The 23,415-nt window shown below is 41.6% G+C and overlaps 1 protein-coding gene across 1 annotated transcript; it reads left to right on the top strand.

The window, feature by feature from the left end:
• The first annotated feature begins 2,568 nt into the window (after positions 1–2,568).
• On the top strand, positions 2,569–22,999 carry mmel1 (membrane metallo-endopeptidase-like 1). The gene is made up of 25 exons (XM_062404597.1): positions 2,569–5,652; positions 5,750–6,220; positions 11,141–11,308; positions 11,666–11,710; positions 11,997–12,056; positions 12,183–12,344; positions 12,475–12,555; positions 12,966–13,061; positions 13,517–13,635; positions 14,014–14,079; positions 14,690–14,824; positions 15,065–15,154; positions 15,427–15,563; positions 15,656–15,749; positions 15,844–15,972; positions 16,842–16,940; positions 17,030–17,113; positions 17,300–17,403; positions 17,835–17,893; positions 18,009–18,128; positions 18,298–18,431; positions 18,569–18,634; positions 18,722–18,817; positions 19,350–19,426; positions 19,888–22,999. The coding sequence occupies exons 3-25, from the start codon at positions 11,152–11,154 to the stop codon at positions 19,985–19,987; spliced, it is 2,310 nt and encodes a 769-aa protein (XP_062260581.1). The 5' UTR covers positions 2,569–5,652; positions 5,750–6,220; positions 11,141–11,151; the 3' UTR covers positions 19,988–22,999.
• Positions 23,000–23,415: the final 416 nt, after the last annotated feature.

Genomic DNA, 23,415 nt, shown 5'->3' on the forward strand with positions numbered 1-23,415 from the left:
GGCTGCTGTGAAGATGGCTCACAGTAAAGTGTCCAAAAAAACGTAGTTAAAGAATTATTTGATAAACTGAAGGACTTTAAAAATAGTCCTGATGACCAGCCAGTGCCCTAGCCTACTATAGCCACCATCCAGTGTCTGAATTGGCTTAACTTCAGTCTGTATTTCAATTGGCAATTCTGCTTACCAGTCAGCATGCCTTTGGCCTTCTAGCCTCTGGCTATCCTCCAGCCATGCTAGCCCCCAGCCAGAATCCCTGTCTTTCCCATACTACGAGCAGTCTTATTTCCAGGGAACTCTCCTTGCTTTTACTCTGAGGTATCTCATGGTCAAAAACCAGTAGAGGATATATTGGTCTTGAAAATTCTTAAATCTTCCCAGTACCCTAGAGCCTTCATCTTCTCAGAGTCCCACAGCCTTCAGTCATCTGGTCTGCCCCTGCAGCATAGCTTCTGACTGACACTCTGTTTGATCCTGCGTTAAGGATCCCAGCATACATTTAAATGTCTGCTGAGATGTTCTGGTTAGGGTTAGCGCAAAACTATGCATAGCAAACACCTGCCATGGTTTCCAGTCACCTGCAGTCTTCAGTTTGCCAACTAAAGCACCTGTAAACCCATCTCCTCCAATAAACATACCTTCACTGACTTGGTATGATTGTCTGTTTCCAGTTTCTTGTAATCCTTAAATCATGACGGAGATACCTTCTTACCTTGTGACATGGTGCATTATCATGGAGGACGTACCCATCACAAGATGGTAGATAACAGCTTTAAAGGGATGCACATGGTGAGTGACAATACTGAAAGGTTCAACACTTGATTGTGGCATTCAAGCCATGTTTGATTGGAATAGGGGCTGAGCCTGTGCCAAGAAAACATTCCCCACACCATTAATCCACCAACACTATGCTGGACTGTTGACACAAGGGGGGTTGGGTCCATGGACTCATACTGTTGATGCCAAATACTGACCCAACAAGCATTGTGTCTTAGCAGAAATGTAGATGCATTACACCAGGCTTCTTTAGCTTAGTTTTGGTGACCTTGTGTCCACTGACCCTCAGATTTCTGTTCCTGTATGACAGGAGTGGGAAATTACATTCATGCAGAGCCATTGGTATTTCTTAACCAAATTTAACCCATTGCAGACATTATCGGTCAAGATCCCTCTAATAAAATGCTCCTTTAGAGGAAAAACACTGTATAATGTATGTTGTATAAAGATAAAGTCTTTAAAAGAATGATTGTTAAAACCAGAATTTGTGGTCATACAAACCGCATTGGGTATATGTGTGAAGGGCTTGAAAAGAAAACCTGGTGTCACAACATGGTCCACTGCTGGCCGGTATGTGTTTTTTCAATCTAATCTGAAATGTGTCTTGACTCCTCTGTTGCAGAGTGGCCGTCATCACACTGGGAGTAGGAGAAGGCAAAGGAAAAAACGAAATAGCCCAAAGACAAGGGACGCATCCACTGTGTGTGTGTGTGTGTGTGTGTGTGTGTGTGTGTGTGTGTGTGTGTGTGTGTGTGTGTGTGTGTGTGTGTGTGTGTGTGTGTGTGTGTGTGTGTGTGTGTGTGTGTGTGTGTGTGTGTGTGTGTGTGTGTGTGTGTGTGTGTGTGTGTGTGTGTGTGTGTGTGTGTGTGTGTGTGTGTGTGTGTGTTTCTGTATTTGTGTGCTAGTGTGTTCTATCAAAAACCTGGGACATCTGTCTGTTGAACAGCTGCAATATCTCCTAACAAGCTTTTAATATATTTTCTGGAAGCAAGCATCTCCAAATAAATACTGCCTGGGGGAGATTGTGACAAAGCAGAGCAAGATGAGGCAACATCAGGGAGTAATGGACCAGCCGAAGAGTCTGATCGAGAGAGAAAGGGGCACTCTGACAGAGGAGGGTGACCGACGGGATTGGTGAGGGAAGTGGTTTTTGCTGATAGAGAAAGGGAAAGAGTCGATTGTCCCCACCGCTGCTGAGATAGTGGTGGATGCTATTAAGATAAGGAGGATTAGACCTGCCACAGTGCTGTTCCAGCTGCTCTAACCTGAAGGACGGAGAGTGAAGAGTAAAGGGCCTTGGTCAGGAGGCTTTATTGTCACTTCAGCTTCCAGCGACCAAAGAGAGAGTGAGTCGGTCATGTCGATTTGATGATTTGATGTGATATTTCTAGGATTAGGAACAACCCGAGCAGCATTTGTCACCACAAGCAACTCTTCCAAAATCAGGGAAACAAACGTAACACTAAATTTGTTGTGGTTGAATCAGAGGTGGAATTAGTTCTCAGGCCTTTAAATTAAATAAATACACGAAAACAGTGCAAGAAAAGGTTCTGCATTCAAATAGTTACTATTGTTTAAGTTGAAACATGAAAAAAACCCTAAACTTAATTATTTTTAGGGGATTTTTTCAAATTAGGTAATGTCCAGTGGTCAGATGTCACGCTGACCTCATATAAGTTTGGGAAAAAAACATAATGTAAACTGAAACCGAATGAGAAAACAAGTCAATGTGATTCCCTTTCCTTTCCCTTAATCTTATTATTTTCAGATTATTTCAGTGCAGTTATAATATGTTTGACTAAATCATTTATGGAAAAATACATTTTGTTCTTGCTAGAGTCACTGGTATTCTTTAGGTAAAAATCCCACATCTAAATCAGTGTAGGAAAATACCTTTAAAAAGCTGAAATCACAGCATCTTTTCTTTTTGATACTATTGGAGTTAACTGAGTTAATTGAGATGAGTAACATCACATACACGTGGCACATGCACATTACACACATGTTCAGAAAAGAGGGAGGGACACTAATACACACATCCTATAACGCACAACCTGCATAAGTAGATTACTATTTCTTTTTTTAATGGCCTGTTTTTAACTTCTTTTCAACCAATTTATTCCCACAGCAATTATGCTCTGCCACACTTGGGCTTTACCAGGAGTAAGAGTGAGGAGTGAGGACGACAGAGAAAATGTCCACAAGGACACAAGAGATCACGCTGTGGTCACATATATTTCAGCGTGATACACCTGGAAGCTGCGGTCTAATGGACACTAATTTACGAGACGGGGACAGGGACCGGGAGGTTTGCTCCGGGTCTGTTTCCTCTGAGTCGGTCGGGAGTGGGACCTCATTCTGGGGCTTTTATGTCACTGCTGTGCTTAATGGCCTGTGTGCCTTCTCTGAGGCCTGCTACACGCATGCAGTAAATCAACAGAGGAGGAACATACCAGTTAATCACAGCCTTTGTTTCTGACTGAGAGAAGACAATACATCTAACTGAATGCCACCGAGTTGACAGAGAGAGCATCAGGACGACTAACGCTGTCATATCAGAGAGACCAACTTCCTCAGCAGCTGTGGCTGCGTCTGAAAAGAATCAGTTTTTTCATCCACCTCTCACCACTGTCAGCAAACCACACTTATATAACTGAGACTAAAGTGTTGGGACAAATGTAAGATAGCATCACCTCATCGCACAGTCACAGTTAAAACGCTTTTCTTTTTAAATAAGCATGGTTGTAAACATTGCAATTAAAAAAACAAATATTCCGGGCTGGTTTGGTTTACGCTGCCGGACGGCCTAATCCAACACTATTCAACACGGGACATAATGAACAGGCAGAGGAGAATGTAAAGCATTGATTACTGCTATTGTCAAGCTGCAGGCGCTAAAATAGCTTCAGGCTTAGCTTAAAAACAATATGAGGGACCGTATATTATGTGCTGAAAAATGAATCTGTCTACAAACAAGAACATGCTGCTGATTTTTTAATCTAGGGTGACTGTTGTAAAAGAAAACCACATTCTTATCTTCTCTACATTATGCAACCTGTAATTTAATATCACTTTTAGATACAAGATTCAAAATATATAAACTGGAAACAGCCAACTCCCCTTTTTGTTTAAATCTGAGAGTTTCCGAGCACATATTTCATTTTTTGTCGCAGGCTTTTAGCAAAGTTTAACAGCCAGCTCCATCAAATACATACAGTGGCAGCCTTCTACAATAGCCTAATTAAAAAGCTTTCAAGCTTGTTTTTCAGATCCACTAATCACTGAGACAGTTCGCTGGTTGTTTACGGCCTGTGTGAGCACAAGCATACACCGCCTAACAGCAAATGAATCTCCAATAATCTAATTTGAGGTCCCCTATTTAAACGTAATTAGACTCGGCGTGTGGTCCGCACTCAACTCAAATATGTACGGTGCAATATCTAGACTGAAAACTGCAGCAATGTAAAGGTTTGAAGTTAGGTAATGATCATGGCAGAAATGGAGCGAGCGACACGTGAGCGGACGGTTCTGCAGCTCAGAGCCGAAAGCAGAGACACAGCCGGTAAGAGTCAAAAGCTTTTGAATCCGTAGCGTCATAAATAAGAAAAGATAAAAAAGGGATAAATTAAAAGGTTGGGATAAAGCAACCCACCTTTTAAAAGCAGTGATATTCTTCTTGGAAAAGGCGCTCAGATTATCCAATGATAAAGTAGGTTTCCTCTCAGAATCATAAATTTACTTAACTACTTTAATGTCATGTGCTTTGTCATTCGTTGGTTTGCTGTGAACCCACGACACCATGCATGTAGGATGACGTCATGGTTCAGGGGGACAGAACTGTAACACCGTTATGATTACATGTTGTCTCTTGGCCTTTGCTGATTTCTTTCCCTGCAGTAATAACATGAAGACTGTATATCAGTATTTCAAGAAAGTGCTCATGTGACCAATATGTCTTACCGCGGAAGATGAATAAGTTATGGTGAGTTTAGACGATGACGCTCATTCAAATTTTAAAATCTGATCCGCAGGAGCTTTGACAGAATTTCTTTACTTATTGTGGGGCCGTTCCTTCTGGATATTTTTGGTTATGTTATGAAAAGTTTTTACAAATGTACATATTATATTTATGCACATGCCCATAAAAAAGTGTAATCAACTTCAGAATATAAAAATAGGCCTATTATAATTAAAGATTGAAGATCATTATTCTGTATCTGCAACTGAAATCCATTCATTTCCATGAATGAAACAAATGGAAATTACTGGATGTAGGAAATGTTGGAAACAAAGACAGCAAATCAGAAGTGGAGCTTCTCCTTTCTCACTAAAATAAAGTTTATTTACGCATTTATTAACATGTTTTATTTCATTGTGGTTAGATTTGTAGGCAGTGTTAAATAGTTCGTCTTAATCTTGGTTTATGAAAGGATTGTTTATTGGAAAATTAAAGAGGATTAATTCATTGTTTTTTTCTCCTAAACACGTTTATTAAAAGCTTCTACTTCGATAACTCAACATTTTCCTCTTCCTTCTTATTCTCTGAATGCATGTTTCCATTTAGATTTTGACTGAGATCAATCTGCGTATAACTTGTTTACTCTCATCTTGTCTCAGGCAATGGCAGCACCTGAGCAACTGGGCGCCCACAAGCACCAGCCGGACACACTGTGGCCCCCACTCTATCTCTTTATTATCAGCTAATTAGTGTGGTTAATCAGGCTGATGATGAGCCAGGGCACCGTGCCATTTCAATCTGACACCAGGCCGGGGTTCAGACCCCCACCAGGCACACCACGGCCATCCGAGATCTCCCTGAAGACAAATCATCCTCGGCACCAGAGGACAGAGGGATGACAAGGGCAGCAGTGGTGATGGGTGTGTGCACAGAGGATAATGGGAGGATGTAAATCCACAAATCCAAAGATGATAAATCTGCAGATAACTTTAAGATCATGTTTCTGTGTCTTTGCAGTCTTTCCAGATCTTTCTGCCCTTTGGTCTCAGCAGCTGGGGACACTGAACACATCAAAAACTGATGCTCTCTGTCACGTATGACCCTTCAGATCCATACAGACATGTTTCCTAACCCGCCTCCCTCCTACAAAACACACACATCCCCAACAATTTCCCCTCCACAGTCATGTAATCGAAAACAATCCAGTGCTATCACCTCCCATCTGTCTCCTCTCTCTCTCTCTCTCTCTCTCTCTCTCTCGCTCTCTCCCTCCCTCTTGCTCCCCCTCTCCCTCTCTCTCCCTCTCCCGGCTGCCTCACTCAGTCCCTGAGCAGCGCTGAGCTGAGCAGGATAACGTCTCCTTCAACCCGCAGCACAGACTCATTTCTCTCCACACCAGCTCTGAGTGGATGCTCAGGAGGGGTGTTTGAGATATTAGCACGCTGTGGGGGGGAACGGCTCAGGGACATCTACCATCCACACTGAAAGGTAAGCCTCTGGATGTTTTAGATTTAGATTCCTGCTCAGGTGCCCCAAGTGAAGGTGTTTCAGAGGTGGGAGGGAAGTGGCGGATTGTCTCAGGGACAGATTTCAAACAGGGAATGCCCTCCATACCAACTTCCCCTTCAGATTTAAGGCTTTTCGAATTATTTTGTGTGGGAGATGTCATCACTATAGATGTGAGGGTGTTATGGTCAGTGGTGAATAACACTGAAGTGGAGTAAAGTGTGCAGCCTGTTGGCACAGCCTCACCTGGGATCCTTGTTTTGTTATGGAAGTTTAGAGAAGAACAGTACCAGTCACTGGACACGGCAGCATTTCAATCTTAATCCAAAACATTTCATACAGATAAGTCTCACTTTCAGAGGAAGGATTTTATTTTTGACCCTTTTTATTACACTATAATGTGTCACTATGGAGGTGAAATGAAAAAATAATCAGGCTGAGGAAACAACTGAGGAAATGTTTCATTATTTCTCCTTTCACTCGTGCCACATAGTTATTACCTATCTGTGTGTGTACCTGTGCAGAAATAAAACCCAGAATGGCCTGAGTTATCATTTTGTTCTGAAACATGTTAGTTCTCTGCATGATAGCAAGAAATAAGATTTGAAAGTACGCTGCCCCTTTCCACTGGATTTTAAATTAAAAGAGCTCCACCACTTTAAAAGAATCTGCCAACAGAACTCTCGGTCAATGCTTTTGTATTGGATTATATGAACGATTTTGTTTGATACTTGCTTGTCAAAAAGATGTCTGACTATGAAAGCCACAGAAACACTCAGTTGCAGTCAGGTGGTCTCTGAGCGAGGGAGCCTACAAATGCTGCCTATCAGGGCTTAGTGTTTGTGCTACACTGAACAACACATTTCTGACTTAACCGCTGGATCTAAAGTGGACTGAAGACGGGGAGAGGATGCGTTGTGCATCACGGCGGCTCTGAACGGCGCTGTGATCATTCACCAAGTCTTTTGACTGACTTGAATGAAGTGATTTAAATTAGACACTCAATCGGTTTTTCTCCAGCTCAGTGACGCTGGATGCAGAAGAGGGAAGGGACACGTCGCTTCAGCTGAATCTAATCGTCACTGATCTTGTCGTCTTTTCCCTTGTTTTCACCGATCAATGCACTTCAGTTAATGTGCATTGAACACATGACCACTAGTATTGATGCATTGCCTGTTCAACCTGTTGTGTCCAGTTCCAGGCTGAAACGAGCTTTAATCATAAGGTCGGTGGATCAGCAGCAACCTCTTTGGAACCAAGTTAACGCACCATGATTGTTTCTGGTGGTTTCTGAGTGACTGAAGTACTGAGTGTCACTGCAGCTGACACATGTCCACAGCTAGAGGTCCTGATCCAATCAGAGACAACAGAGATTTAGTGCAGTCGGTGACGTTTCTGTTTTAAAGATCCTTTACTGTTCACCTCTGCAGAGGCCTGTGCTGCTCAGTGGTTTCTCCAGCACCAAACTGGAGAAGCTTGTTCACAGCAGCTTGTGAAGCTCATTTTCACTGTCACTGCTCCTTCTTACTCTACTGCCAGTATTTTTTTTTTTGCAATTAATAAAAAACGCGGATCACTCTTAGGGTCAACTATTATCCTGCACTCACAGCAATGAAGAGACATCAGCTATTTCGGGTCTTGTTTATCCTTGGTCTTTACCGTAGGGTTTGGGGACCTCATATACAGACTCTACTCAAAAGTGTACAGGTACCAATGTCTAATACTATTTGAACTAGCATGTATTCTTTCATATTATTAAGTTAAATTCACACGACTTCATCATTACTAACTTGGATTTTGTGGGTGGGTTTCACGATTATTTGTTCATTTTTTTGTTGAGAGAAAAACACCTCTATAACATATCTTACTTCAACGGCAGCAGTGCATGTAATTGGCAGGGACAGTACATTAGCATTTTGTCCTCACAGTCAAGTGGTATCTTAGAGTTTTAAATTTAAAAAAACTAAAAGCCCTCATGTGTAATTAGCTGTCTCCAAAAAGACGCACAGATTAAACAATCAAAGCGGAGATAGTTAAAGACAGTGGTCATGTCACAGTACATACAAGTTAATATGTTTCTTACACAGCTATTATTATTATATTATTAAGAAGAGCATTAAGACTGGCCTGCTTTTACTGGTCTGTGCAAATCTGATGCTATTTATCAAGAGAACAGTGAGTCTGAATTATTTCTAGGATGAACATATTATTTATCCTTTTGTCTATTTCAACAATCACGATGTATTGAGCTGCAAATGAGTCATCAACCTGTAAGGGAAATGTAACATTTTGACCACAATATAATTATGTTATTTCCCCTTTGATTGATCGTGATTGAATCTCATACAATATAACCTTGATCATGCTGTGTCCTGTACTACTGAATGAATCTTGGCCTGATTGCTTTAACTAGGGCATTATTGTTTTCATGTCATCAGAAGATCCCAACCTTTGACTTTGTAACAACCCCAACCACAGTGGGGGGGGGGGGGTGAGCCACATGTAGAAAGACAAAGAACTGTTTCCCATCGGTGTGCATATTACAAACTAACCTTTGTCGTATGCACCACACTCTGAGCATTAAAGTGTGACAATACTGTATTGCCACGACAAACCTAATATTCATCATTTGTTGTTGGGGCGGCACGGTGTCGGAGTGGTTAGCACTGCTGCCTCATTTCTGGGGGGTTCGAATCCTGGATATTAAGATTAGTTTAACCAGCGACTTGTCCATAGGTGTGAATATTTGTGTGAGAAGTTGTTTGTCTCTACATGTTGGCCCCTTGATACGCTCACAACCTGTCAAGGGTGTAACTCGCCCATTGCCCGATGTCAGCAGGGATTGGCCCACCAATGACCCTAAAAGGAGAAGTGGTGTAGGTAATGGATGAAATCTCATTTTTGTTTATGAACACAGTTAGAAATTCACGATAGTTTAGATAAATCAGAAATAAATGATTCCTGTCTCCTGACAGATAATAAGCAGTGGGGGTTGGACACAACAGCTGCACAGTCATCTGATGATGACATAAAGATGTAAATAACTCTTTCCGCCGTGCGCAACAAATCTTGTACTGACACAGCAGACTGCACATTATCACACAGTTTTCCATAAAGTACGACCTGTCTTTACTGCAGTAAGCCGGGATTTCGCCTCAGAGAGCATTACTGTGCAATCTGATGCTGAGGTTGGCAGTGGAGCTCTAACAAGCCCCTGTCTGCTCTTCATCACTGCAGTGCCACAGATATGTGCCCATGAGTATTCATCGGGAAGGGCTAATGGGGCACAGCAGTGTGAACCCCTGATTTACAGCCCGTCCCCTGTCAGGCCTAATGATAGGGCCGTGGGGCTGGTTATGGAGAAACAGGTGCTGCAGAGTGAATAGATGCGAAGCGATGCTGCTGAAAGCCACGGGTGATTGCCGTTTTGTCCCCTGCACAAACGCTCATTTGCAATATTGTCTTCACAAATACATAATTATTGTACAAGCTGGGTTTGCGTGTGCATGTGCATGTGTCTTTTCAACAATTCAAAGACACACACATTAACTTTAATGGTAATTTACTCTTTGCCAAATCGTTTCCAGCATAACTGTCACGTTGACTGTACACAGTGACTCCTCTCTGTCCTCGGCAACAGATGGAGCTCACTGCTAAAGTGAAAATTGTGTTTCGAATGAGGTCATACGCTGAACAAAATATGGTCAGGTTATTAGAAGAGGTGAGTTTAACACTGTAGAACCACCATTATTATAATCTGTTAAACAGCCAAAGCCTCATACAGTGGGACATTAGGGCTGACCATATGGAGAAAAATACATATGTAATATAATGTACTGTAATGTCTCGGCAGGTTGGATTCCAGTGTTTATTGATGTTAAAACACATTATAGTGTTAACTTAGAAATCTAAATTGTCCAATAATATATCATAATTAAAGACAACCACCACAGCACCTTTAACACAATACACCTTGTCCAATGATAGAGACTTGCTGCAAAGGTGGCAGTGCACTAAATAAAAAACCTGCTTTATGTCTTCTAAATACATATATATATATATTGAGATAACAAACTAGACCCGGCCAGTCCCCCCCCCCCTCCCTCTCCCCACAGTGTCTGTTCTTAATGGACTTGAGATGTGAGCAATGTCACCAACCACTTTTCAGAATATTTCTTTTGAGGGTTATTATTGGGGTGGAAAAATTAACATATTACAATATTTACATTGAAAAAGGCCCAAAAACAATTGTATTGACAAAATTATATATATAATCATATTGAGACCCTTTTGGGGGGGTGCTGGCAAACAGGACTCAATGACATATGGTTTCTTATATTAAATGCATTACAGAACTTATAAATTATTTGACAATGAAACTCTCCTACTACCAATTCCTTTCCTTTTGAAATCATCTTGCAACAAGCTCTCAAGCTTTTATTGAGACAATCATGATATTTCAAGGTGAGAAATGAACAGAAGCCAGATTCATAGATTTCCTGAGTTTAAAAACAGCGAAGCAATAACTATAAAATCCATGATACAAAAAGAGAGAAATAGGTGAAAAGTGACCAACTTTTTTTTTGCAACTAGACAAACAGTTTCCAAACAACTGTCAGTGTGGTTATTGTAGGTGTTCAGCAGTTCAGTTGCCCTCGCTGCAGGTCAGCTGGCACTGTTTACTGATGGATCACTGCACTGCCCACAGCCCACAGCCCACACACACGCACACACACACGCACACACACACTCACACACACACACACACACACACACACACACACACACACACACACACACACACACACACACACACACACACACACACACACACACACATACACACACACCTGTAGCTCTCTGCCTGGACCATCCCACACTCTAACCGTGTCTCTCCCACAGTCAGGAGGAATATGGGCAAATCCGAAAGCCAAATGGATATCATGGAGAAATCAAGTAAACCTGGAAAGCGTCGTTGGACTTTCGCGGAGATCAGTCTGTCCGTGCTTCTGCTGTTGGTCAGCTGTGCCTTGGCCGGGCTGGTGGTCCTCTACACATCAGTTGTGAAAGGTAATGGCTCTGTCAGGTCCAGATATTACAGATGGCAGCAGTAATGAAGTGTCTGCTCTGTTTTTTTCTGCTTGTGAGCCCAACTTGCCACAGGAAATGAGAGTGGTGGTCGAAACCTCTCCAAAAAGCACCATCATTCACAACACACTTGAAGATCTGTCTTGAGTATTGGCTCATACTTAGAACTGTTATCTGACCTTTCTGACCTTGCACTGCAGCTTTTAAGCAATTTTTTAAGAAAAGATTATTTAGTTTTCTCTGTGCTACCTCTCAAAGTTGCCAGCCGATGGTGTAAAGATGATGCTGTTTTCTTAATTGTTTAGAATAAATCAAGTCTGTCTCTTTCATCCATCTCAGAACAATCGAACAGGTCCAGTGTGTCAAGGAGCTCAACACGAGAGGGTGAGTCTTTTAATCCTGTAAACCGAACTCAGGATGTGGAACCAGTGGGCCGGCATGTGTCATATTCCAGCACCGCACCTCGGATAGTCGCTGTGATACTGTAATTCTCTTTACTGCCTCATCAGCAGTGCCACACAAAAGTGAAAGTCGCTGCTGACACAGACAAAGCCCCGTCACACACAGACTGTAGATCCAGGCTAGTTAGAATGTGCTTTATACTTTGTACAGCAACGGCCACCAGTCTCTTCACGTTCTCTCTCATGATCGTCACCACTGATTTTTCCAGGTCAGCTGTTTCGCTCCAACCTCAACAATGTGTGCACAACGGCGGACTGTGTCACTGCAGGTGAGAGGAAGTGTTTTTTCTTTGCTTCCCTGCTGATTCCTTTTGCAAAGTCGACCCAGCATCCTTAAAAACAAAGACCCTGTACCAAACCTTCATCCGGTCCATGTTTCTCTCTTTCCCCACCAGCTGCTCGGCTCCTGCAGAACATGGATAAGTCTGTGAAGCCCTGCGATAATTTCTACCAGTACGCCTGCGGGGGTTGGCTGGAGCGCCATGTCATCCCGGAGACCAGCTCTCGTCACAGTGTCTTTGACATTCTGAGGGACAAGCTGGAGATTGTCCTCAAAGGTCAGCTGGCACAGTCGAGCAATGCCAGGGTCATGGGTCTAACCTTTGGTGGTCAGTGGGTGGTGGCATTCAGAGCTGCATGCGTGGGTTTCATCCGGAGTGGAAATTTGTATGTGTCTTGTTTTTGCAGGTGTTCTGGAGACGGAGAACGAGCAGGACAGGGATGCCATCAGAAAGGCCAAAACCCTTTACAGCTCCTGCATGAATGAGAGTAAGGAGCTTTTCACTCACTCTAAAAATGGGTTTCTCCACTAGAAGGAGGCAAGAGAACAGGCATGATGACCTGAACAGTTGATCGTACAGACAAGCCTTCCCATACATAAATACAATTTAATACAAAAAAATTGGGAAAAAATCATTGTGTCCAATGACCAATAAGAATTACAAAAAAAACACACTCACATTCACACCTAATCACCTTAGAGTCTCCAATTAAATTAAGCTGCATGTCTTTGGACTGTGGGAGGAAGCCTGTGACCACCAAGACAGACATGGTCAGATCATGCAAAAACCACACACAACAGGATCTTTCAGTCTCACTGAAGATGAATAGTAGATAGACTGCAGAGTTGCTGTTATATATTATACTGTATGCATTATTATGTGGTATTTTACCTGCAGGCCTCATAGAGCAGCGTGACTCCCAGCCCCTCCTAACGCTCATCGAGAGTATCGGAGACTGGCCTGTGGCCTCAGACGACTGGAACTCCACAACAGGTAGAGATACCTCTGTACTCTGATTAGTGTTAACTCTGTACAAACAGGCAAATGTGCACCTGTAACACATCCACACACACAAACACTCATATTTCTACTTAAATACATGTAATCACTTGGAGACAGGGCATCTATGTTAGGACTCAGTGTAAAGCTGAGTATGAGCTCTGTTGACGGATCAAGACGCCGGCGGAGACTCTTCAGCAGAGCAGTTATGTGAGGAGCATGGAGGGGGAAGGAGCAGGTCCCAAATCAGATCTCTGAAGGATGCTTTAAATATTCTACATTGCCCAAGCTCCTGAAACTCAAATCACAAACTGCACCACCCTCACATATCTTCACACAGATTAACACCGGGGACCCAGAGCAGCAGGGGACAGGGGCAACCTGCTAGGTTGAATACTTCTTTACACTTTTGTGTTTGAATTAAGTTCTGATGTTTTTCCTGTTTGCAGAGGAGACGTGGAGCCTCGAGGACACGCTGGCGACGCTCACTGCTCGTTTCCACAAGAAGGTTTTGCTGGACTTGTACGTCTGGACAGATGACCGGGACTCTCGGCGCCATATCATTTATGTGAGATTACTGTTTATCTGAGCATGAATAACATCAACCTTTATGCAGTTATTACAGAGCAGGCTGCAATTATTCTATATCTATCTCAGTCAGGAGTAAATAGTGAACTTGTTGGGGTCTATTTTCAGCTGCGTATTAACATGCATTTAGTGCTGTAAACAGTATTTATGGCAGGAGGAGCGTGTTGTTAATGGTACAGGGGAATACGTTGTATCAGGCTTTGGATATGCAGAAAATATTTATATTCACATTAGTACAAACACTTTACAGTTGTTTTTTGCTGGATTTTTTACAGTATTGCTGTCTTAGCTTTTAAGCACATTGTAAAAAAATTCATGTGCAAACATTTTTGTATTGCTCTTCCGGTATATTGAACAGATTGACCAGCCAGGACTTGGAATGCCATCAAGAGACTATTACTTCAATGATGGAAACTACAAAAAGGTGATAACACAAAGGAGCAGCTCTCATAAACCTCAATGAAAGATACACATCCTTATTCAACTGTATCAGACCAGGCAGGCAGTTTAGGTTTTATGTAACTTTTATGATATTTATTATAGATTTATCTTACATGTTGAGATACCTCCAACATTACTGTTTTCACTTTAGTACAATGGAGGTAAGTGGACATTTGTGCGTGGCTTTTAGCAATGGCTGTTTAGATTTTTTTTAAACATTGGATTCCTGATGAATATTCTTGATTAAAACTTAATTCAAGCACCATACATATTCCATATACCTCTGTGGTTTTGAGTTAGCAGCGACTAAAACAATCAAACTCATTTGAACGTTCCACAGTGAGTTATTCTCAGTTTATACTGCTGTCTCTTTATGACCTACAAAAGCAAAGGAGAACATTTGCTTTTTCTATTAGGATTAGGGTATGAATGGACAATGGTTGTCACATTACAGTTATCAATCATACAGCAACACACATATACTTTAACTGACAATCTGGCAAATGTATCAGACTAAAAACTTACTTCCTCACACAACCTTGATTTTGTTGTGGAGGCAAAATTATCAGTTTATTTGATTGTTGGTGCCACAGGTTCGAGAGGCCTACCTGCACTTCATGTTCTCCATCGCGAAGATAACCCGAGAGGACAGGAACTTGACCCAGGATGACGAGCGTGTGTGGGAGGAAATGATGCAAGTGCTGGAACTGGAGACAGACATCGCCAACGTGAGTGCCAGCCACATCAGGAAATGGAATTCTGGGACCTGAGGAAAATGAATAATGACTAGATGTTAAATGATAAATGAGCAGCTCCAGTCTCTGCTCCCTGTGAACAAGAGAGCCAGGCTCAATTGAGTGTGAACCAGGGAGATCAGCCAAACTTTTAACCCATTTCTTTTTCAGTAAATATAAAACCAAGCATCAGTCTATAGACAGTGGGTTTCTTTCTTCCCTGTTGCTGGACAGGCCACATCACCAGCAGAGGAAAGACAAGATGTCACAGTTCTCTACAACAAGATGACACTGGGTGAACTACAGAGCACGTTCAGCTTGAATGTGAGTGAGGTTTTACTTCTTTCTTCTGCATTACCTTATTAACGAAGAGCAGACGGTTCAAAGGTTCAAATTATTTTCTATCTTTTTTGGAAAAACGATGAACTTTTTCCACATTGTCTCTGGAGTTAGTTGTGATGAGCTTCCCCCACCTTTCTCGGAAAAAAGCTAAACACACAAGAATCTCTTTTAAATGCTGTTAACCATATTTACCTTAACTTGTGGTGTTCTAAACATAGTCAGTAAAACTAAACATGTTAACCTTTCTCTTCCAGGGTTTTAACTGGACACGATATATTCAGGGTGTGCTGTCGAGTGTGTCCGTCGAGGTGCAGCTAGCGGAGGAGGTGGTGGTGTACAGCTCCCCCTACCTGGAGAAGATGAATGACGTTCTCTCCAGACACAGCTCCAGGTCAGGCCAAAAGCGGCGTCCAACGCTGACACCATAAAGATTCAGTCTTTAGAGAACAGGTTGAATTTATCAAATAATATATACGTTTTCAGAACTATGCAGAACTACCTCAGCTGGCAGCTCGTCATTGACAGAGTCAATAGCTTGAGCCGCCGCTTCAAAGATGCCAGAGCCCGTTACAGGAAGGTACGACGCACGTAGCATCACAGGGCATGACACATGTTAATGTGAGCAGGGTGAAAAACAGTTCTCCAGTGTGTGTGTCTGTGTGTGCGGACAGACTCTCTATGGGACGACAGTGGAGGATGCTTGGTGGCGGGAATGCGTCCGTTACGTCCAGAACAGCATGGAGAACGCAGTGGGAGCTCTGTACGTGCGTGAGACCTTCGCCGGAGAAAGTAAACGAATGGTGAGTTGTTCTTTGGGTCTGTTAACACCACAGAACCAATCAGATATTCATATTCTTCAGAGCATGGAAATCAGTTACTACCACAGCAGATGTTTACGTCAAACTATGATGACTGAGCTTGTGCACTTGAGGTTCGTGGTGTGACATTCATTATGTGCACCGAATTGACCTGGAGGGGCCAAGAGTACATTTTCGAGCTTCACTGTGCATTGCGTCACTAAATCAAAGATAAGAATATACAGTAATCATTTTTCTTTATTACCTTTTGTGATATTTGGACTTGAGCAATACTTTTCTTGACATTTTTCAGTTTTATTAAGTATAACAAAACAAAGCAAATTAGTTTTAGGAAATTCATTTATGCCAGATCTCAATGTTACACATTGTGTAATGAAACTGCAAAAATAAATATTTATAATTCCTCTAAATACATTAGCAGAACTTCAAATTAAATCAACAAATTTAACTTTTTCCTTTTTATTGCCTATTTTATTCTATGTCATACTTTCACACGTTCTCATGTCGCCCTCATTAATACTATGACACTTAGATATCTAACCATCTTATCATATCTCATCTCATCTAAATCCACCTGTGGGCGTCTGTAAGTGACTAAGCAAAAAAACAATAACACTATAGTAAAATGCAGTTTAAATAATATGACATATGTCATCATAGTAAGAATTATAATTACAACAAATACTGCATGATGTACCTGTCAAGCGTCTTGTTTCCATATCGTGAAACTTTTTATTCCATGAAACAAACCCCCCTCTAATTTGTAGCCTCAGGAGCTCGTTATTATGAAAACTGCCCTTCTGCATTGGACTGTGAATGCAATCTTTGGTATTTGTGTCAAATGTTCACAGGTCAGTGACCTCATCGGTAAGATCCAGAAAGCCTACGTGGAAACTCTCGAGGAGTTAAGCTGGATGGATGCACCCTCAAAAGAGAAAGCAAGAGAGAAGGTGCAGCTTGTAGTCCCACTGAGGAGATAACGGAGGATCTCACCCACATGTTTATTCATATCATACAGATCATTCTGCTTCTCTTATAGGCCATGGCAATCAAGGAGCACATTGGTTATCCAGATCATATTCTACAGCAAAGCAACCTGAAACTTGACCAGGAGTATGCACATGTAAGTAAACACTGAATTCATGTCTACAGGCCACACTGTGGACAATAGCATACGACCGCCAAGGCCCAACAGATTGATTTTTTCATCTAGATCCCCATGGGAACTTGAAGAAAACCTAAACTCCTTGGTAAAGGCAATAACTCAAAGATTATTTTTCCATTGATCTCGTCCCCTTTCTCTTCCCAGCTGAACTTTAGTGAAGAACACTACTTTGAGAACATCCTGGAGAACCTGAAGTCTGAGGCGCAAAAGAGTCTGAAGAAGCTCAGAGAACCGGTGGATCCTGACTTGTAAGCTCCTCATTGTACAAAATTCTCTTAATAGTAAAAACACAAGGACGTGAACTCAGGCAGACGCCATGTTTTTTTAAGTGCGTGACAGAAAATGTCATCGGAGGTTGGAACACAAACTCCTCTTCTAAGTGAGTTGGATTACACAAATATGGTTTGCGAGACAGTTTAACATCGTGGCTCCTCTGTCTGTTACCAGGAGAAAAAAACAGGTTGTGTTCAGCCTTAAGAAAAAAAACTTAATTTAATGAAATGGACATACTGCGACAATTTACTGCTTTTACAGTCCCAAGAAAAAAAAAAACTGTGTCCTCATCTAGAGAATCAAAGAAGATTGAACATGACGTTCTAAAGAGATTTTTTTATCCAGCTAAAAATGCAGTTTGTGCTTTTTTACCGGCTTCAATCCATTTTTCTCACTCCCTCCTCAGATGGATCATTGGTGCTGCAGTGGTGAACGCATTCTACTCACCCAACAGGAACCAGATAGGTGAGAGCTTCAGAGATGTTTTCAGGGAATAACCTAGTAATAACCTCTTCAATCTAATCCTTATCAGTGCTGCCTGTACACAGTGTTTTCACTCCTGTTGTTTTCTTGGGTCCAGTGTTTCCTGCTGGGATCCTGCAGCCGCCATTCTTCAATAAGCATCAGCACCAGGCCCTGAACTTTGGTGGAATAGGAATGGTTATCGGACATGAGATCACACATGGATTCGATGACAACGGTTAGACGCTAGTGACTCACGGTGGATGTTTTGAGAAACCTGCACGGACAAATGACGTTTATCATTAGAACAACCGATTTCAAATCTGTCAAACAAGCTGTTTTTCAAATTGTTGCTATGTTTGGAACATGAAAACATCCCTTAGCCTCACACGTTGTTTTCCTTACAGGTCGTAATTTCGACAAGGACGGTAATATGCTGAACTGGTGGAGTAATTACTCTGCCGAGCATTTTAAAGAGCAGTCGCAGTGCATGGTGCAGCAGTACGGCAACTTCAACTGGAAGCTAGCAGGTGGACAGAACGTAAGCACCCGTGTGGCCTGCGTGAAATTTGAGAGGTGTTGTCTCAGCTGTAATCCCAGACTGTGTGAACCATGCATTAAGTGACCAGCAGAATGAGTGGTTTCACGTCGGTGTGTGGTTTTGTTTGTGTAACACAGGTAAGTGGAATCAGCACTTTGGGGGAGAACATCGCCGACAACGGAGGAGTTCGTCAAGCATACAAGGTTTGATTCAAAAGCACTAAGCCATATCTTAGTATTAGGCAATAACAACTTAATTAAAACAATTGTATGTGTTTGTTTATTTAAAAGGCTTACCTTAAGTGGGTGGAGATGGAGGGCGAGGAGCCCTGTCTTCCTGGTCTCGATATGGATCACAAGCAACTTTTCTTTCTTAACTTTGCCCAAGTGAGTGTTACTGAAGGGTGTTTCGTTTCTGAAAGAGGATTTCAAAACCTGAACTCGAGAGCGAAAGGTCAGGAGGAGCCTTTTTCAGAGGATGTTTTCTGCTGAGAAGTACACAGGGCGCCGGGGGGGGGGGGGGTGCTGAGATAATCGCAGACTAAAAATCAGTTTTCAGCTAAAAAACATAGAGAATGAGAAAAGCTGCCAAAGTAAACACCCTTGTGATGCCCGGGAATTTAAAACACAAGCTAAAAACACTGAAAGTGCAAGAGAGCTACAAGACTGTTCTGTTGGTTTGTGAGGGAAAATAACTGCCAAACCTGCACCTACAAGAGCCGTGAATTAAGATATTATCAAAAGTGTTATAATAAACTATAAAAAGGTGATTATATTATATATTCTGAATAAACTATTATAAGTGTTTGAGATGAGATGGGAATTGTGGAATTCATCTGATTTAACATGTAATGACGACTTCTCTAAACACATTTCTCTCTTCCTCTCTCCTCCCTCTCTGTAACTGTTTTATCTCCAGGTGTGGTGTGGTGCTTATCGGCCTGAGTACGCCAGCCAGTCCATCAAGACGGACTCACACAGTCCCTTAGAATACAGGTAATCAGACTCAGTTTGACCTGGGGTTGACAGCAGAGGCAGCACATTTTAAAACCAGTCTGGACTTACTACTTTAAACAAGGAGGTTGGTTTTTGCCTTTGTCCATTGGTTTGTTTGTTAGATTGTCACTACTAACCTGATTTCAATGAATGTAAGGGAGGGACGTGGGCTTTTTTTTTCTTCTTTAACTAAGATTTTTAGTTTTTTTACATTTTCACTATTCTCCCAGGGAATTAATTCTTGGATTTCAATGAAAAAATTTAGACAAATTTAGGGAACTGATGGCTGTGGGTGAAATGTGGTGCAGCTAGCTTGAGACAGTTTGGCCCTGGTGGAGGTATGTGCTCTAAAGAGGGCCATTCTAATAGTCCAGTTGTTTTTTATTCCTCATTAAAGCATTAGAATCAATGCAGCTCCACTCACAGATATTTCTTAATGTTTTTTTTCCCTTTGTCTTTAGGGTGCTTGGATCTCTTCAGAATTTCGAAGCCTTCTCAGAAGCTTTCCAGTGCCAGAAGGGCAGTCAAATGAACCCTGAGCAGAAATGTCGCGTTTGGTAGAAAGTTTTATTCATGAAATAATTGTTTCCTGACTTGGGCCACTCAGATCAAGTTTTACCCACAGAGAAGATTCTACTGAAGACATTCCAGTTTATTTAGGGGCAGACTGTCGAGCTCTCCAGTTTCAAAACTCAAAATATATTATTTACTGTTTTAAAAAAAAGAAACTTGCTTGAGTATCTATCAAGTTTGAAGTGTTGTCTCTGGATGAGTCAGTAACTCGTTCTTCTTTTTTTGCTGTGTCCCACAACAGAAGACGAGTGGGTACGAGACTGAAAATGTTCCGTAGAAAACAAAAGATCTTGTGAAAGGGTTAAACTCATGACTTTAAATACGTTACTGCCCTTCTTGAATTAATCAGTTACAAACAAAAAAAATCTCTAGTTCAGATCTTTGTGACTTATCCATTAACGTCTGACACTGAGATGCCTCTGTGTCTTTCCTCCGAAGTGTTGTTTTCAAGATGTTGTGCCACTCTAGAAAAAAATCAATAGCGAACCAATCTAACACTGACTGAACTGCGAGTCTGAAGGAAATGAAAGCTTGTGAAAGCTACAGAGGAATTAGTCACAATCTGAGAGTTTGGCTATTCACTGTTACATGAAACAAATTACCTTAAGACTTTAAGACTGTTAAATCTTTGCAGCTTTAACCTTAAATTAACATTCTGAGAGCTGTGGCTGTCAACGTTTTTATACTGGATGAATATTTCAAATTAAGGAGGCATTTAGCAGTTTTGCAGTTTTGTCCCATCCTGCAGTTGGACGCCTGGTCCTCGGTGCAGAGGTGTACTTGTATATCATGGTGGTTTGCTGTAGCACGTCATTATCCAGATGTATTAAAAAAATATTGGTGGCATACCACATTTTAGTGAGAAAAACCCAGCACTTGTTGAATGTAGTCATGTGATAATGATGAAAATGTCACTTTATTAAATGATTGGTTACTGACATTAATCACGTAGATGTAGGTTTTGGGTGAACAGTAAAAACACTATTCACAGTTGTGCTGTGTGTTTGAAGCACAACCCCCCATTTGTTCTGCTTCCACACACTTACAGCCTCTGAAATGTTCATACGGGTTTATTTTAGTTCTAAAATTCCCACCACCACTCATACCTACAATTACTCAAAATAAGAAGATCTCTTTGTATGATATGTGTATGTTATATTTAACCAAAAAAAGGTGGCTGATCTGTAGACGAACTGGTCTTCTCTTTTGTTCCACATTCTCCCGAGACGAGCCCTGAACACAGTGATTACAAGACTTTAAGCCTTTGGGTTGGGAGGGGGGGGGGGACATAGCCAATTACATGCTAAGGGGAGAGGAAGAGAAAACCCCTCAGATACACTCACGCATGGAGAGGCAGCCGATGAAGTGGCTCGCCTTCTGATCTCGCATTGATCAGCGCTGTCAGAGATGAATGGGCGAAGTGCAGTGTGCTGAAGCGCGGTGACCGCTGTGGCCGAACGGCGAGCCCATGGGCAGGCAACTCTGAAGAATAGAGCTCGTCATTAGAAAGGCGGACAGGGCCAGGACTGTTATTTTCTACCTTTATTAACAAGTAATGACAGGAGAATCAAAGCTGAACACAACTAATAGGAGAGGGTGGATGTCGTGGAGCCACCATTGTATGTGCCGAATAGAGCTTTCAAACACAGCGGAAAAGAAAACCTACACACACACAAACAATACTCAGCCCGTTTGATTGTCTTCTTTGTCGTTGGTCACATTCAGAATGCCTTGGTAAACTGAACACGACTGTTAGGTCTCAACAGAGGCTCATGAACTGAATGTGCATATTGAAGCTTTTTATTCTCAGTTTGTTGCTTAATCGTCATATATTGGCCTAAGGCTGTTGTGTTGACCAGGGGGAGAGGACGCAGTACAGGGATATAGCAAAAATTTACATTTTGGAAAACACGTGTCCCCGAGAGTCAGATGAGAAAAGTGATACCAATCATATTTATACCTTGAATATGAACTTTATGCTAACAAGTAATTTATATTAGAATAAAGATTCAAAACAGAGATAAATTATGAATCTGGTTCTGTCAAAAACATCTGCTTATGTACATCTAGAGCTCATTTAAAAAAAAAAAATACCTTGATTACAGGGACCATGAACTGAATATAAAGATGGACTCCCCTAAAGTGAAGCCAAATCCCCACCTGGTGGCTGGCTGCAGTATAGGTCATAAATCCCGCCTCCTTCATGTTAGCATATGGGACGTGGGCCAAACCAAAAAGTCAAGGTTTAGGTCGTAACAGTTTATAAACAGTCTACGGCTGGAACCAGTAACTTGCTTCCATTACACTCATGCTTTTGATCCTCAGACCAGGACAGCTGTTTCCCCCAGTTTTTTTGTTTTTGTGCTAAGCTAAGCTAACCAGCTGCTGTTTACATCTTAGCCTCCGGTTTACTTCAGGGACAGACATGAGGGAGGTATCACTCTTTTCATTTCCCTTTCTGCCTGAATCGTAGTTAAAAAAAAAGAGATCACATCTTACTCAGAGAACTGCCGGAGGCCACGTCATAAGCTCAGAGGATTTGAAGAGCAACAGCTTAGAATCTTGTAACGTTTGTCTGATTTTCTTCAAAATGATTAAAACAGTTAAAAACTGTTTTGTGAAACACAAAAAGTACATGATATAATATGTGTTGTTGTCAATATGCTCTATACGACTGTGTTTGCATAGTAAGGCTTCAAATCAGGTAAGACAGAAAGAGTATATTTCATGTTTACTTACATGGTGTTAAATTGTGTGGTTGTGAAAATATCCGCCAAGTACAACTCAATGTTTTTTGCTATATATGAACATGTTTTCATCTACAGTGTATACCCATCAGAGGAGTTTATTTATCTACTGAATATTTATGAAATAGCCTTGTTGCTTTGAAAGAATTCAGATGTTAAAGATGTTTTATGATTGTTCCTGCTGCTATGTAATTATTTAGACTAACTGCTATTTTTGTGATCTGTTATTATTGCCATTAAAGTGACTGTCTCAACTGTGACCTCGTGTCTCTATTGCATTTATGTGTATAGAAACCTGACAAAACCACGTGGGAGTTACTCTGATCCAGTGCAGGAGGAAAGAGATCTTCCCAGAGGCAGGACAGACCCCTCTGAGGCTAATTTAAAAACCCTGATGGCTATCGAGGCTTCTCTGAACTCCTGACTCTCTCATAAAGCTGGAGGGAGAATCGCGATAAACAGAGATGATCTGAATTTGGCAACAAAACAAGTTAAAGTAAACCCTTAAGATGCTGTCGTGAAAAAAAGGAAAAAAGATCAGAATATTAACACGTTTTTTATCTAATCTAAATTGACTTTATTCTGTAGACCTACAGAGAAAAACACTTACAAACAACAATAACAGAGCCGCAAGTCAAGGGAGCTACGAATTCCCAACAAGCAAAGCAA

Source organism: Platichthys flesus, chromosome 2 (assembly GCF_949316205.1).
Source record: "Platichthys flesus chromosome 2, fPlaFle2.1, whole genome shotgun sequence".
Lineage (NCBI taxonomy): Eukaryota > Metazoa > Chordata > Actinopteri > Pleuronectiformes > Pleuronectidae > Platichthys > Platichthys flesus.

Coding starts and splice junctions, on each gene's coding strand:
- mmel1 (XM_062404597.1), top strand. CDS start 11,152: ATGGGCAAATCCGAAAGCCAAATGGATATCATGGAGAAATCAAGTAAA. Junction 11,711..11,996: donor AAGGAGCTCAACACGAGAGG/GTGAGTCTTTTA, acceptor TGATTTTTCCAG/GTCAGCTGTTTCGCTCCAAC. Junction 16,941..17,029: donor AAGAGAAAGCAAGAGAGAAG/GTGCAGCTTGTA, acceptor CTTCTCTTATAG/GCCATGGCAATCAAGGAGCA.